This window comes from Platalea leucorodia (assembly GCF_965183815.1).
Source record: "Platalea leucorodia genome assembly, chromosome: 5".
In the NCBI taxonomy this organism is placed as follows: domain Eukaryota; kingdom Metazoa; phylum Chordata; class Aves; order Pelecaniformes; family Threskiornithidae; genus Platalea; species Platalea leucorodia.
Window position 1 is genome coordinate 54516342 of NC_138827.1, and position 14419 is coordinate 54530760.

Sequence of the window (14419 nt, forward strand, 5' to 3'; positions counted from 1 at the left end):
TGCATTTTTACTTTTTTTTTTTAACTTAATTTCTTAGAGATCACTGGTATCATCTCCTGTTCTTCCTATTACTTGTGGCTGGCATAGAAATAATTATGTACAGGACTGTCAGTTGTATGTGTTTTAAGTAAAATTCACATAGTAACAGTTAAGCAATGTTTATATATGTGTATCTTACAAACAAGTTAGCAAAGACAGCCTTCTCTAAATAAGATGGGTGTTACTGGGATTGATTTACAACATACTGAAGAGGAAAGGGAGACAGTGAGGGCTACGGCTCTCTAATTATTCAACATCTTGCTCATCTGTGTTGCCATTTCCCAGTGCTGGAAGCTCCCTTTCAGGTAGCAGCCCATACTCATTTAGGAAAGACTCCACATCCACAGCAAAAAAATCCTCATTGAATTGTTCAGAAATGCTAATGAAATTGCTCAGAAGCTCCCCACCCTTATAGACAAGTAGAGTGGGAAGCACTTCATTTGAGAAGCGGTCTCCAGCCCCTGTGTTGGAGGCTTTGATCTTGCAGAATTTCACGGTGGCATACTCGGCCGCCAGGCAGGTCAAGCTGTTGTTGAGAGCATCACAACCCTTGATGCCATCTTCGTAAATGTGGACGATGACAGTGGTAGTTTTACGTTCTTTCTCGATGGCTTCTAGGAACTGTTCCCCATTTTGCAGCTCACACAGATAACCATATTTCGCCCCAAAACTCAGCCTCTGGTGCATATCCTGCATGCAGCGTTTGCGGTATTTTTGTAGGCAACTTTCATCTTCTTGCTCATCATGAATTAATTCATACTCCTTCATGCTCATCTGTGAATATTGAGAGAATGTTATATTAATAAGTGGTCATCTGTTAGCACTGAAACAGGAAGAGACTAAGTTGTTGTCTAAAGAACGTTGCATCAAAAGCTTAGCCAGAAGAGCAGTCACTTCCTATAGTGACTCTGGGAGGTCTCTTCAAGAGACGCGTGAAGATCCTGTCTCAACACTTGCATGTCAACGTGATGGTATTGCAGACGGTTGCTATATTTGGCAAAAACTTCTGGATCTTCCAGAGTTGGTGGGAATTTTGCCCGTGACTGTAGAGTGGTCAAAGTGTAATTCCTGTGGTTTTTTGGGGGTTTGGGTCCCCCCCCTTTCAGAACTGGTCAATGGTAATGAGTGTTGTTCAGGCTCAGAGCTCTATCCTAACTAGCAGGGCTTTAAGCACGTTAAAAATTTTCAGTTGCATTAACCGAGGATAGAGCATCAGTGTAGGGAGTGGAGGAAGAAAGGTCAAACTCTGTGTTGTGTGATATATTGTTGTGAAATATACTGCTTATTTTATTGAAGTTAGACTTTGCTTGAGAGAGGACTAGATAGATGGTTGGACATGCATTTGTTCTGTCCGTATTGTCTGAGCTCTGCTAAGCTGCAAAGGTATTGAGTCTGGCAAATTCAGGGTTTTCTAGCTTATAACTGGTGTGTTTTATATAGAATCAAAATGAATTTATTTTTCTTTTCTTCTCTTACCTTACGGCAGAATCTCTCTCTTGTGTCTTTATCACATTTACTGAAAGATCTGTGTGGTGAAGACATTTGTCTAAGAATTTCTTTCTTGCTCAAGGATAAGGAGTCTCTGTCTTCGCTTTCTAATTTGAACTTCCTCCAGTCATTGATCACACCTTTGGGCCCTAAGAGAGATGAAGTTAGGTAAGAAACTGGCTCAACAAGAATCTGTCTTAAGATGTTTATGCCCTTTGCTGGTTTGTCCTTCTGTGCTGCAGTTTATCTGTCCATCCCTCTTCCTTCCAGAGCATTCTCCAGGAGAGCTGATAACCAGAGCTGTGAGACCAATGTGTTACATTAGCCTCCAACAGAAAGATAGTTCTATTTCTAACCTGGATCACTTTGGTGGTCCGGTTTATATCAGGAGCCTGTAAAAGGATTTTGTTGAACTATGCGAGTAGTTAAGAAGGCTGAGGATGTTGAAACCTGTTAAAACTGATGTTTTGGCCAAAGCCAGTGTTTCTTAAAAGTATATTTGCATTTCTCTATAGGCAGTGTCTTTGAATACATAACATGCATAAGGACTATTTTAATATATTGACAGTAAAACTAAGAATACAGGATACTTGAGGTTTTTTGTTTTGGGGTTTTTTTGTGGTTTGTTTTTTTTTTTTTTTGTGTGTGTGTGTGTTTTTTTTAAACCTGTTCCTCTGGAAGAGTAATCTGTAAGGCAATGCTATGATAATTCTGATTGTAATGCAGATCTTACTCTTTGGAGCTGGTTGATTAAAGCAGTTAAATTTTGAAATGGGGGGGAGGTCTCTTCAATTCAAAATTCCAGTGGTGCTTTTCAAAAGCAAACATTTTAATCTTTATCTCAGATTATAAAGCAAAACCAAGGAATTTTTTAGTGTTTTCAGAGGCGAAGTCTAGGAAATTTAGGAAAGGCTAGTTAAGCAGCTCTCCGTCTCATGAGAGAGATGTGGTGTTGCCAGCTGCCAAATTAAATTTCAACATCTTGAAGTGGTGGCTTAAGGCACTACACCCATCGGTGGAAAGGGAAGGTGAACTGATCTTTTGCAGACAAGATTCCAAAGCAGGAATTAGCCTGAACCTCTTGGCATAGCAATAGCGATTAAGTGTGCAGTAGCCTCATTTCCAAAACTATTTTGAAGCCTAGGTGTGGATGTAGCACCCTTCATTTGAGTCCCTATAATGTTAGCCAACAGCAGCAAGGCTGGCTGGGAAAGAACCCCAAAAAGAGTTATTACAAGAGCTACATTTATTATAGCACAAAGAAAAAGAAGCCCTTGGAGAGGTAACGATTGGCATATATAGTTACCTGTTGGTGGGGTGGGATGAAGTGATACCTGTCTGTAGAGCTGAATAGAATGACAGTCTTCATAAAAATCATAGTGATTGAGTGCTGAATTAAAAAGAATTGTGATTCTGAGCAAGGATGCTTTTAAAGCTTTTACATGCTATGCTGTGTTTGCCAAAAGGATTTATAGGTACACTTTTAGCACTGAATGTTCCTTCTACAAGAAGAAAAAAATAATTCAGCTTGTATAGTGAAGCCTTGTAATCTAATTCTAGCATGTGAGTGTGTTTTTTTTGTTGCTGTTTTGTTTTCTTCTCTTTTCCTCAGAAGAAGAAAGGCCATTGTTCATGACTGAAGCAATAAACCAACAAGAATTGCACTGGGCCATTGCTGTTGGTGGCTTCTCCAGGTGTCTTCTCTGTTTGCCATTTGCTTCAGGCATGAGGAGGATTGGTACAAAGATCAGTTTGGTGTTACCTGGCCTTCCATGAGGGGTGTCACTTACTTCAAAGTACATTCTCATTGGCTTTGGAGCTCACATTTCTGTGCAAGGGGTTTGGCAAACCAATTGGATCTACTCGAATCCTAGGCTTCCCCAGTGAACAGGGACAGTTTAGCTTATTTTTAGAAAAAAAAAAAAAGCAGTTAATTTCCTTGCCTGTGTGTGTTGCCTGTCCTTCAAAATCTTCTTCGAAGCTGGTGTTGGCATTTTCTTCCATTTTGGTGGCTGGAGTAGGGGAAGCTGCAAGTTCAAAAAGGAGAATGGTTAATAACAGGATAGAAAAGGGATAAGCTTACAGCAGGTACAGCACAGTGTGTAATTTCCTGCAGCTGTTAAGCATCAGTGAAGATCAAAATACACACGATAATTGTAGAGCTTCTCATTGTCTCATAAAAAGCAATTAGGATATATGTCAGTCTCTTTAAAAAGATGTCTGGCCAGATTCTTACTGAAGGTGCCTGGGTGAGGGTTTCTTCATTATACTGTTCCTTCTCAGTCATCGGAGAATTTTGGGAACATGGGGTGAAGTAGTGATTGTAAAATTTTCTTTAATGTGAATGTTTAGGTTTTTTTCTTTAATGTTTTTTTTTTTCTTTAATGGGAATGTTTAGTTTTTTTAAATGGGAATGTTTAGGTTTTTTTTTTTCTTTTTAATCCTCCTCGGAATCAGGAACCTATTCATTTTCCAAGTCCATTTATTTTTAAGGGTTGCCTGAACTGCTCATTTCAGGCAGATAGATCTGTAGACAGATTATTGTCAGCACATAGATCCAGATTACTGGATCAATTGCTATTCAATGAAATCTGAAACAGAAATATGAAGCTAATCCCTTCTCACATAGGCAAAACTAAAAATCTTTGTCATGTCAGTGATGGACTGCTATGTGGGTATGCTGGCTCAAAGCTTTGTAAGTCATTCCCACGACTTACGTGGACATCTACAAAAAGCTCTTCTGTCTGCTGAAGCTGAGGATTTTCTTTGTTCCATGAGGAAAGAGAGGGTTTGATTCTCTGTATGCTTTGCTGTTTCATAGCTTTTAGCCCTGAAAGGCACTAAAAATACAGGATATGAAACTTAAGCAGTCTGTTGCAGGCTCGAACCAGAAAACTGGCCACACTTTTGGTGAAACATTAGAGATGGGAACTGATTGCTCAACAAATGAAAGCTCTCCGTAAAGTTTATATTACTGATCTTTTGTGCCTAATAAATCTGAAAAGATTAGGTGAATCATAACAGCACAGAAAGCTGCATTTCACCATTCTTCTGCAGCGTGGCATGAGGCAACAATCATGCACAGGCTGGTAAGCTGACCATAGACCTGGGAGTGGGGAACTACTAAAACTTAATCCTGCCCCTGCGACTGAGTCAGGGTGTGAGCCAGGAGCAAGTCACGCAACCTGTTCTCCTTTCCGCTCAGTGGAGTTTATAAGTATTTATCATTCTTATCTTGGTGCTGTGAGAATTAGGCCGATCAAGCCAGGTGTTTCCCAATTAAGCACCTGAGGACAAGGGCATATGAACATGTAACTGCAAGGTGATCCGTGGGAAGCTTGGTTACAGGATGAACTGGCTGTCCTGTAGTACATACTCTTCCTTTCAAGAAAGTGCAGTGGAAAAAGGTGTAAGCTATTGCGCTGAGTGGGTGGGCAAAAATGGGCAATCACCAGGGTAGGAAATTCTCCCACATCCTTGTGAAGGGTTTAGACAGGGTTTTTTTTGTTCCTGGTTGGGTTTTTTTTGGGTGGTGGGGTGGTGTTCTTTTATATGCTGGGCATTCAGTATTTTCCAAAGAAAAAATTGGGTTCCTAATATTTGGAGAAATGTGGGTGCTACCAGCCCTGGACCGTGTTGTGCAAGTACCTCCATGACGAAATGTCAATGCATAGTGCTGAGACAGTAAAGCAGACAGGGTAACAGAGCAGTTTGTAACAACCCATCACAAGGTGTCTCAGATCTAAAGTTACCACCTCCCCAGCTTTACAGGTGCACTGAAATCTGGTGTGCAGGGCAGTGGGGACAGCTAGAGCTGTCCTCTGCCAGACAGCAGCTCTCGTAAGAGCAGCTGCGCTTTGCAACCATGGGGACAGACCACAGCACTCATGTTTGCACACCCAACTGTAAGTGGGCCCTAGTTATCTGACCGACAGCGCTGTCTTTCAGAAATTCATTTAGGTCATCTGTTAATACAACACGCTTAAACCTGAGTCAGCCTGAGAGCCTTGTGGAGCACAGGGGTCAGAGGCAGCAGTTAGCTGCGTGGGGATGGTTGCATTAAATAGGGATGGGCTTGCATGCTGGAGAATGTACATCCCTGGCCATTGCAACCATGTCTTATAAAATCCTTACTGCTTTAAATCTTTTTTCTTTTTTTTTTTTCTTTTTTTTTTTTTTTTTTTTTAATGTAAATGTGCAGTCTCACCTCTCCTGGTGAGAGCAGAATGTCCTGGGAGGGTTATCAAGTCAAACAGCAACAGCGTGATGTGTGGTGATGGTGAAGTGATAATGGATGTTATCACTAGAGCTATTTGTGTCCGTTAATTCTAAGGAAGCACTGACAGACCTTTCAGGACACCAGCTGCATTGCTGCTGATCTCAAGTTTTCCCTTTGCACCACTTTAACAGCATGTGACATGCCAGATGAACGGCAATCTTTGTGGAGGAAAACATTGCTGATTTTAGAAGATGTGTTGTGTTTTCATTAGCTTTTGTCATTGTTTTTGACAACTGAAAGCTGTTCCTTATGTTTTTATTTGAAAAATACTAATGGGGTGAAAAAAAATTTTCCTGGTTAGCTCTGCTGATCATCAGTGTATTAGACCATATTTTGTAATGCATATGGTGACTTCACATACATATTTTAAGAGACTGATCATTGTGTAACTTCTTTACTTTCCTGTCTTTATGTCAGACTTTCTGAGTGCAGAAAGCAAAAATTACAACTTCTTCATATGAATGAAGACCTTTGTGTCCCAAATGTCACTTCTTCAGCAAAAAAAAAAATCCAGAAAAGAAGCCCAAACCCTAAGTATATACCTGAAGATACCGTTTAATTTCTGTGAGCTTTGGATCTGTTGTAGCTCAAGAATAGCAAATCCTATTACTGATGCTCATCCTTCCATTGTCATTAGACTAGATGGGCCAGCCTTACTGCAGGGTAAAATGACCATTTAATAAAGTGTTTGCTTTTTATCCGATATGAAAGAATGCTTTCTACTTAGTAACAAATATTTTGTGCCTTTGGTCTTCACAGAGAGTTTTCTGTTTAATTGAAATTGCAGGGTTTTTTACTGTTTTCTCTTATACATATGGAATTTCTGAGGTAGCTCAGGAAGAAAGCACTGTGCTTGTGTATTTGTAATGAAGGCTTATTTAATCCTTGTAATATATCACAGCTGTAAATAGAAAAATAGTGTCTTCTAGTGGTAAATTATAGAAGTGAGGGAAATTTAAAAAAAAAAATGTAAACAAACTGTAAAAGGCAAGATGGACTCTGTAAAGGACAAAACCAATAAATAAAACTTGCTTTCTGAAGTAAGAGTTTTTATTACTAGTCCAATAAGTAAACATGAGAAATATTTTTCTCAAAATCGAAACGTGCTCTACGCACAAATTTGCTGCTCTCCATGTGTGCAAATCCCGCCAAAAATGCTGTTCTGTGCTTGGGTTTATTTAAGGCAGCATGGAATCATGCATGTAATCAGCAGCATGCTGCTAGTCCCTAGCAATTGGTGGGACATTGCCTATGAACTGGTAAGTATGAAATTTTGGGGACTCATGGAAATGGAAGAATGAAAAGTAAAGGATCTTTGTCAGCAAGATGTGATTGCACATTTCTGTTTTGAGCTACGTGTGGGTGGTTGGTCAGCCAGTATGTGTGCCCAGAGTGTCCCCTTGGCTCTTGCCTCTTGGGAAAAGTGTCTGAATTTTAACAGCATTTCCCTCTACCCAAGCTCTAATTTGAATCTCACTTCTGCCTGGTTTTCCTGGTTTCCATTTGCGGAATTCCTTCCCTGTTTATTCTGGTCCCCTCTGACAAATGATACTGGCCACCAAACTTACCCAGTGGATGGGCAGCTTCTTAAGCAAGCAAGCCAAGAGAAGGAGTAGCTGTGGATTTAAATGTTCAGGTTGCTGGAATTTGGGGGAAGCGGGTAAAATAACATGGAACTGGAACAAGGCATCATTCACCCCTACCTAGGCAGTGGAAACGTCCCAGTGTAGCAGAATCAAGCAAGTCCTCTGTGTGAGCCTCTGCACCTACTCTTGGGAGGGTAGGCATCCTCCTGTGCTAGCAACAGTGACAGATTTCTAAGGACGCTAATCCAGAGCTCATCAATGTCATTGAAGCCTTCTCAGTAACTTTATTGCACTGCAGGGTGTGATCTGCAGCACTGAGCAGAAATGGTTGAACGTGTATTTGCATGGTTAGGACATGCGTGCTTCAGCCCCAGCCGTGATCTGTTTTGTACCTACTACATTTCCAACAGACTGTTCATTTTTCATGCAGTGTTCTGTATGTTGTGTAGTTCTTGCTGTTGGTCAAAATGCATGTTTTCTGCATAAGAGACTGAGCAGGGGGTTGGAGCACATCAGTATCGTATGAACCAAGCGCTTTTCAGCTGGTCCCTTTTTAAAAAAAAAAAGGGCGGCGGGAGAGGAAGCAAGAGCGCTATCCATCCTTGGTCATGTATGCATTTGGATTTGCAAGAGGCATTAGCAGCATTACATAAGCAAAATCAATGTCAAGGTCAGAGGTCAGAATTTCAGACCGGTTGCCAGAGCGTTGCGGAGGGAGCCGAAAGCCGTAAGTACCTTTAGTGATCTGCTCCTGATGATGACTGTCAGGCACGAAGCCAGATAGTTGAAAACATGGAGTATCTGCAGCTCCCTTTGCATTCAGAGACAGTCAGGTCCCTTACATTAAGGTGGGTAAATACAGATTTAAGAGCCAGCCTTCAGAGCCTGCTTTGACCTCTTGCACCAGTGTTGTGTTACCCGGATGTGCAAAGACAGGCTTATTATACGGATAAATAGAAATTTCCTGGGCTTACCTAAAGGAAAAACATGGTGCATCACGTAGTGATTAGATCACTGTGTTTGGCGAAAAAAACATAATTTCAAAACACCAGAACGGGACTTCAGTTGCTTAAAGAAGAGGTCATACAATAGGAAGAAATATAAACCAGGATGGGCTGACGTAGAAAGCTGTCAGCTTCGCTGCAGGTCACTATGACTGATGAGAGGGTTATAGGATTGGATTATTTGCTCTATCCGCTTTAGGAGAGTTACGCTGTTCTTTATTTGTGAGATGGAAACATTTTAAATAGATGCAGTCCAATGTTTCATTTATCCTTAAAGCTTTGCCAATTAGGAAATTCCCTGTGTGGCTAGCCCTGGCTTCAGCATTGTGTTAGGTCAAAAATCACAGGATTAAAAAAAATATCCCTTTCTTCTCCTCTTTTTAATTTTTTCTTTTTTTTTTAGTTTTTCAAAATTTGGCCTATAGTTACGCACCAGAAATTATTCATCTTTTATGGATTCCACATATATTTCTGGATTTCACTCTGAAATGGGAAATGAGCTCAATGTCTTTCACATCAATCAGCTTCATTTCTACCACAGTACCACTGTGTCTTGTATGAAAAGGCAGAATGCAGATATTTTAAAGCAGGACTTGTTTTATTATTTCAGAAAAAATATTGGTTGACATTAATAATGTCAAAATTCAATTATCGTTAACCAACATTTTTTATTTGAAAAAGCTTAATTTTGTCTATTAAATGGTGAATGTCTTTTGAAACTCAGGATTCGAATTTTTGGAGCATGTTACATATTTTTTTGAGCAGTTACATACTTGTTACTATTGTGATGAATTCATCCTTTTTTTTTTAATTCTATCAGGAAACCTTCTATTCATTTATCTTCTTTTTAAAACAACTTGGATATATCAAGTCAGGTAGAAGAGGAGGATGGCTGGATACTAAGAAAATGCCTATTTGAAGCAAAAGCTGAAGAGCCAGCGTTTTTAAATACAGATATTTAAGGGCGCGAACCTCAATCCATGTTTAACCTCAATGCCTGGCCCGATTTGTCAGATGGATTGAGCATTTCATCATGGTATTCTGAAAGTCAGGACAGAGTTTTCAGTTGATGTTTAAGTACATATTTAATTTCTGAACTCTAAGTAAACATTTGTGTGCTTTCTAGAATTGACATGTCCTTCACATTTTGGTTGGAATTTATTGCTGTAATTAGCAAAGGCATGATGAATGGCAGAAGCCCACGGGAGAGATTTTTTTTTTTTTTTCCCCCCCAAGCTCAACAGATGTTTGGCAGTGCATATGATCCCTATAATTTGTCAAAAATCACTTATGTCAGAGCTGTAACTCTAGCAGTGACTGGAGACAGGCGTTTAGAGAGGTTGATGGCCAGCATTTTATGGAAAGGGAAGAAACTTAAATTCATTGTGAGGTTAATTAAAGATCTAGAAGAAGTAGTACCCTGCAGGGACTTTGAACAGACTCTTACTGCTCCTTTCCATCAAAAAAAGAAAGGGTGCCTGCAGGGGAGGGCTGGGAGAAATCAAAACTTGTGAAGTTGGGAGAGCATCCACTGTCTGTTTTGGGGTAGGGCTTGGCCAAGAATGCCTCCTAAGGCTCTGGATATGCAAAAAATCGCCCATAGAAAACACTTATCAAAATAGGTTTGTCTCAGAAATTATAATATTTAATTCTGGTGGTTTTTTGGTTTTGGTTTTTTTTCTTTTTTCTTAGCTTGGTTGAAGTTTTTTTCAAATGTGTATTTGTAACTGTAAAAGTAAATCAGCTTTTGCTTTCTTCATATCTACACTTTGTTATCATTATCTGCAAAAGGCAGGCTTGACCTAGCCAACAGGCTCCTTATAAATGCAGGGTCTCCTTAAGCAGTCTTCCTCTCAAATTTGAGAGAATTAAGCAATTTTTTAAAAAAGTGGTTAATGACAGCTTTCAAATTCATGTATTCTTCATTACTGGCTTTCTCGAAGCATTAACATGCATCCTCTGAGATGCATGAAGATTTTTTTTTTTGCTGCTTTCACATAATTTGAAAAGTTATATTATCTTCCAATTCTGACACTCTAACACTGAATTAGTACCTTTCTCTACAGCTGGACCTACTCACACTGGTTGGACAGGGTGCACCATCTAATGCTTTGGGCAAGCTAGGGCAGTAGCTCTTGGCAGGGAGTATTTATTAACTTCTCGACAGTTTAATTCGATTTACACGTCTTGCAGTGATGATTCAAGAGTAAAGTCAGAGCAGACCAAGTAAGACTGTGCTATGGTAAGGAAAGGGACGTTGATGAAGGAGGTATCTTCAGCCTGTGCTCTCAAGAATTTGTTGTGTCTTCTAGCCTGCTGCCTTGGAGCTGTTCCTGTAGGACTGGCAGGGCCAATCAGGTGGGGCTCACTTGCGACTGCCAGGTGCTTCCTGTTCTTCCATTCCCTTTCTTACCCTTCTGGTAAAGTGTCCTGAGACTCCACCAAGCACATCTCCATGTTTTAGAAGAGTTGACAGAGTCAGTTGTTCACATCATCTTGTTACAGGCATTTAACTTAAGGCACCGGCAATGGGAAGCTGTTTTTTCTCAACTTTGTCTAGCAAATGGGGGCGGGGGAGAAGCCCTTTAGGTGGCTTTGCAGAAAATGAGTCTGTATTGCCTTTTTCAGCTGGAGAGACTAGCTGTGTAACGTAGGTGATTGGGTTAGGCTGGTGTGAATCTCCAGTCCCCCTGCTTGTTACATTATCAAATGGATATTCATTCTGTTTTAATAGCTTTCAGCCATGTATGGGAAGAGCCACTACCTAAAGGTGGGATGGTTCTACAGTTCTGTGATCTCTCCTCCCAAACATCCACTAATGTTTCTTAAGTGTGCAGAAATATGAATAAAAAAATGTTTTTCTTCTCTCCTGACACACTAACACGTGTGCAGCTATTGGATGCAAAATTGTCTTCCCTTTACAGAGCAGAAAGTGAAATTTGCTAGTTTGGGGGATTAATTTTCGTATTTATCTTAAATGGGAAGATCCACATGTAAAAGTGGTATATCTGTATTTGTCAAAAGTCAGCAAAGATGCTGTGAGGAGGGTGCAGGCAATCTTGAGTCAGATTAGTATATCCAAATTAGAAGAAAAAAATTTCTTCTGTTGAACTGTAAAGCTGTTGCAAGCTGGATGTGTTAAAACAGAATGGGTTGGGTGTTTTTCACTTGACCATTTACCAAAAAATGCAGTAACCGTTTATAAAATCATTGATTAAATGGAATGGGACTTGGAAGTCCATCAACCAGCTGCAGCTTCACAGTATGTGCTACAGGGTTGCCAGGCACCCTTGCTTGCAATATCAAAAATAGCGTAGTCTCCACTGTATGATCCTGACATTCCTGTGGCAACTACAATTGCATGAAGTAAAAGCAATAGTAGGAATGTATTCCTCATGTTACCTTTATTAATCAGAAGATGAAAGCCAAAGTGGACAATATCGTGTAGCCACAGAGAGCCCCGGAGAGCTGTAACTCCTGCAGCGGTTACATCAGGTTCATGGCTTCCTGATTTATCCCTTTCCTGCACAGATCTTTTATACCATTGGTGTCGTTCCAGAGGCTTCATGTTTTTCTTTGGATCCTGTGGTTGACTCTTATTTATAAATGGTGACCTTTCACTAACTAAATTGTAAACAGCTTTACATGTGGCTTGTAAAACTGCATAAAATTAGAATTAATGTTTTCGCTTGCTTTGCAGACCAAAACTAAGCAAACTGGGGTTGCAGTTATGCAGCAACTAAGGCATTTACACGAGTTTCTCTGAACATGTAAATAAATGTCACAATTTGGAGAAAAGGCCAATGGCTTAAAACACATGCTTTTACTATCCTACTCCAAAACATAGCTCAGATAAACAGCATAGTAAATCCTTTCCCTGGGACTTACTTTTATTCATGTAGAAACAGGAGTGCAAGTTCTGAGCCAGTTTTTCTGTCTACGGTTAGTACAGTTACAGCCTTCCATGGCTCTATCCTGAAATTAATTCCAAATATTTTAGCCTTCCCCATGGTCAGGCTACAGTTGTGTCGCCTCATAAGAAGCCAGCCCGGCTGCAGCCATCTAACAGTGGTCTTTTCTTGAAGGCTTCTAACATTCATCTGAGTGCAAGAGAAGATCATCAGCAGAAAAGGGCTTGTTGTAACAAGCAGCAGGAGGTACCAGGAAGCTTGTTTGCTTAGGGAAGAGTGTGGGAAAAGATAGGAAAGGGAAAAAGGAAAATGAGGGGAATAAAATGATCTTATAGAAAAAGATCTTACTGTAAATGCCTCTGATTCATTTCATCCACTTTGTATCTGCACACCACCATGATGTGCACACCAATACAGCGCTCAAATGCCAATTTACCTCCTAGGGACAGAATTTGGAGCAAAGCCCAGGTGAAGCATTACTGTCATCTGCGTGATGTGAAAATGCTTATGCAAAACCCAAGAAATAACAGTATCACAGATACTGTGGTCCTAGGTATGGGCAAAGATGCCTGAATTCCTTTGGTTCCTCAGTGCTAATCTTAAGGGTAAATGGAAAACATACTCAACAGCACGAGTTTCTAGTGAATAAAATAGGAAATGAGTGCTAAGTGTCTGAACACAATGTTCCTTGTGTTGTAGGAAGTTGCTGCAGGATTTAGGTACCTTCTGCAAAGTGTCAGAGCAGCCCCGTCTCATTGCTATTATGGCTGACGTGGTAAGATAAGCCAGGTCCTGACCTCTTCTGTTTGCAGCAGCTGGCCACAGGATCAAGAGAAGTAAGAACAAGAGATACTGAAGCTGTTCTGATGGTGTTTTTTCTCCTCCCTCCGGATTTGTTTGTGCAGCAGAGTGTGACATGTGGTTAAACCTGAGCCGCTGTAGGAACCTGACTGCAGCTGTGGAATTAGCTGCAGCAGACGTGGGAAGTGGATGGTGTAGCAGCCATATGCAGTGTGCTGTGTTTAGGAAAGGAGAGGAATTCTGTGAGCATTAGAAGTAATGAAATCAGATTTTTCTAAGATTTTTTTTTTCTAATGATTTTGGTGTCTAAAAGCTTTATGCTGTGGCTTCAGCACTTAAAGGGGCTCTGTTTGTGGATTCTCCAGTGTTAAAGAATAAGATTTGAATGCATGTGAGAGCACTCACTCTCCCTTTGGAAGAATTAGGCTCAGACACAAAACCAGAGAGTATAATAAATCAGAGAAAAAATATGCTATGTCAGATTACCATGATGTCAGTTATTTGCATTTACATGATAAATGACTGTTACAGCATTTACTGTCCCAATAGAACAGTTCAAATGTGAATCAGTTTGTAAGAGCCTCATTTATTGATGTGTTCCAGCAAGCTCTAAAAAAAATCAAATTATAATTCATTTAACTATTTAACAGTCGATAAACACCAGGTTGGTCTGTATGACCGCAAGTCTATATTAATCCCTATATTTTAAATATTGTAGGATAATCTTGGAGAACGCATCAATATTCATGCTAAACACAAGAGTATAATAAAATTCTAGAGTCCTAAAATGACTGCTACTGTATTTTAAATAAATAGCCACTTTCTAAAATGATTTATTAAGTCACCTAAGTAAGATCTGAATAAATGTGTTCTAGTGTGTTGTTTGCCCTAGGTTGTAGATTACTGACATTTCCAAGACAACTTGGTTCAGTGGCCTGAACCCCTTTTTGGACGAACTACAGAACTTAACTAATCTTGAGAGGACGCAGGCATGGATAATGGGAACAAAAATTTGCATTCACTGGGAGAGGCAGTCTCCTGAAAAGCAGAGTGCCTGGAGGTGGCTGTAGTGTGGGCACTGAGGAAGTCCCCAAGGACTAAAGGCACTATATTTAGACCTCGGGTGGTCAATGGCTGGCATGTTTCCTCATCTGATAGAGCCTGACTTCTCCTAACTCTTTCTGAGGGTTTACGTCATCCAGTTTGGCTTAAGGCTTAGCAAGGTTATTTTTAGCTAGGCTATATTTTCAAATGTGTCTCTTGCCTGCGACCAAATGTGATAAGTAACAAAATAAACCTGGACAGCATCCA

At 40.2% G+C, this 14419-nt stretch overlaps 1 protein-coding gene across 1 annotated transcript; it reads right to left on the reverse strand.

The window, feature by feature from the left end:
* Positions 1-285: 285 nt before the first annotated feature.
* On the reverse strand, positions 286-5623 carry PDC (phosducin; the record flags this gene model as incomplete). Its single annotated transcript, XM_082313234.1, has 3 exons — positions 3471-5623; positions 1516-1676; positions 286-813 (listed from the first exon to the last, which is right to left on the reverse strand). The coding sequence occupies exons 1-3, from the start codon at positions 3529-3531 to the stop codon at positions 286-288; spliced, it is 750 nt and encodes a 249-aa protein (XP_082169360.1). The 5' UTR covers positions 3532-5623.
* Positions 5624-14419: the final 8796 nt, after the last annotated feature.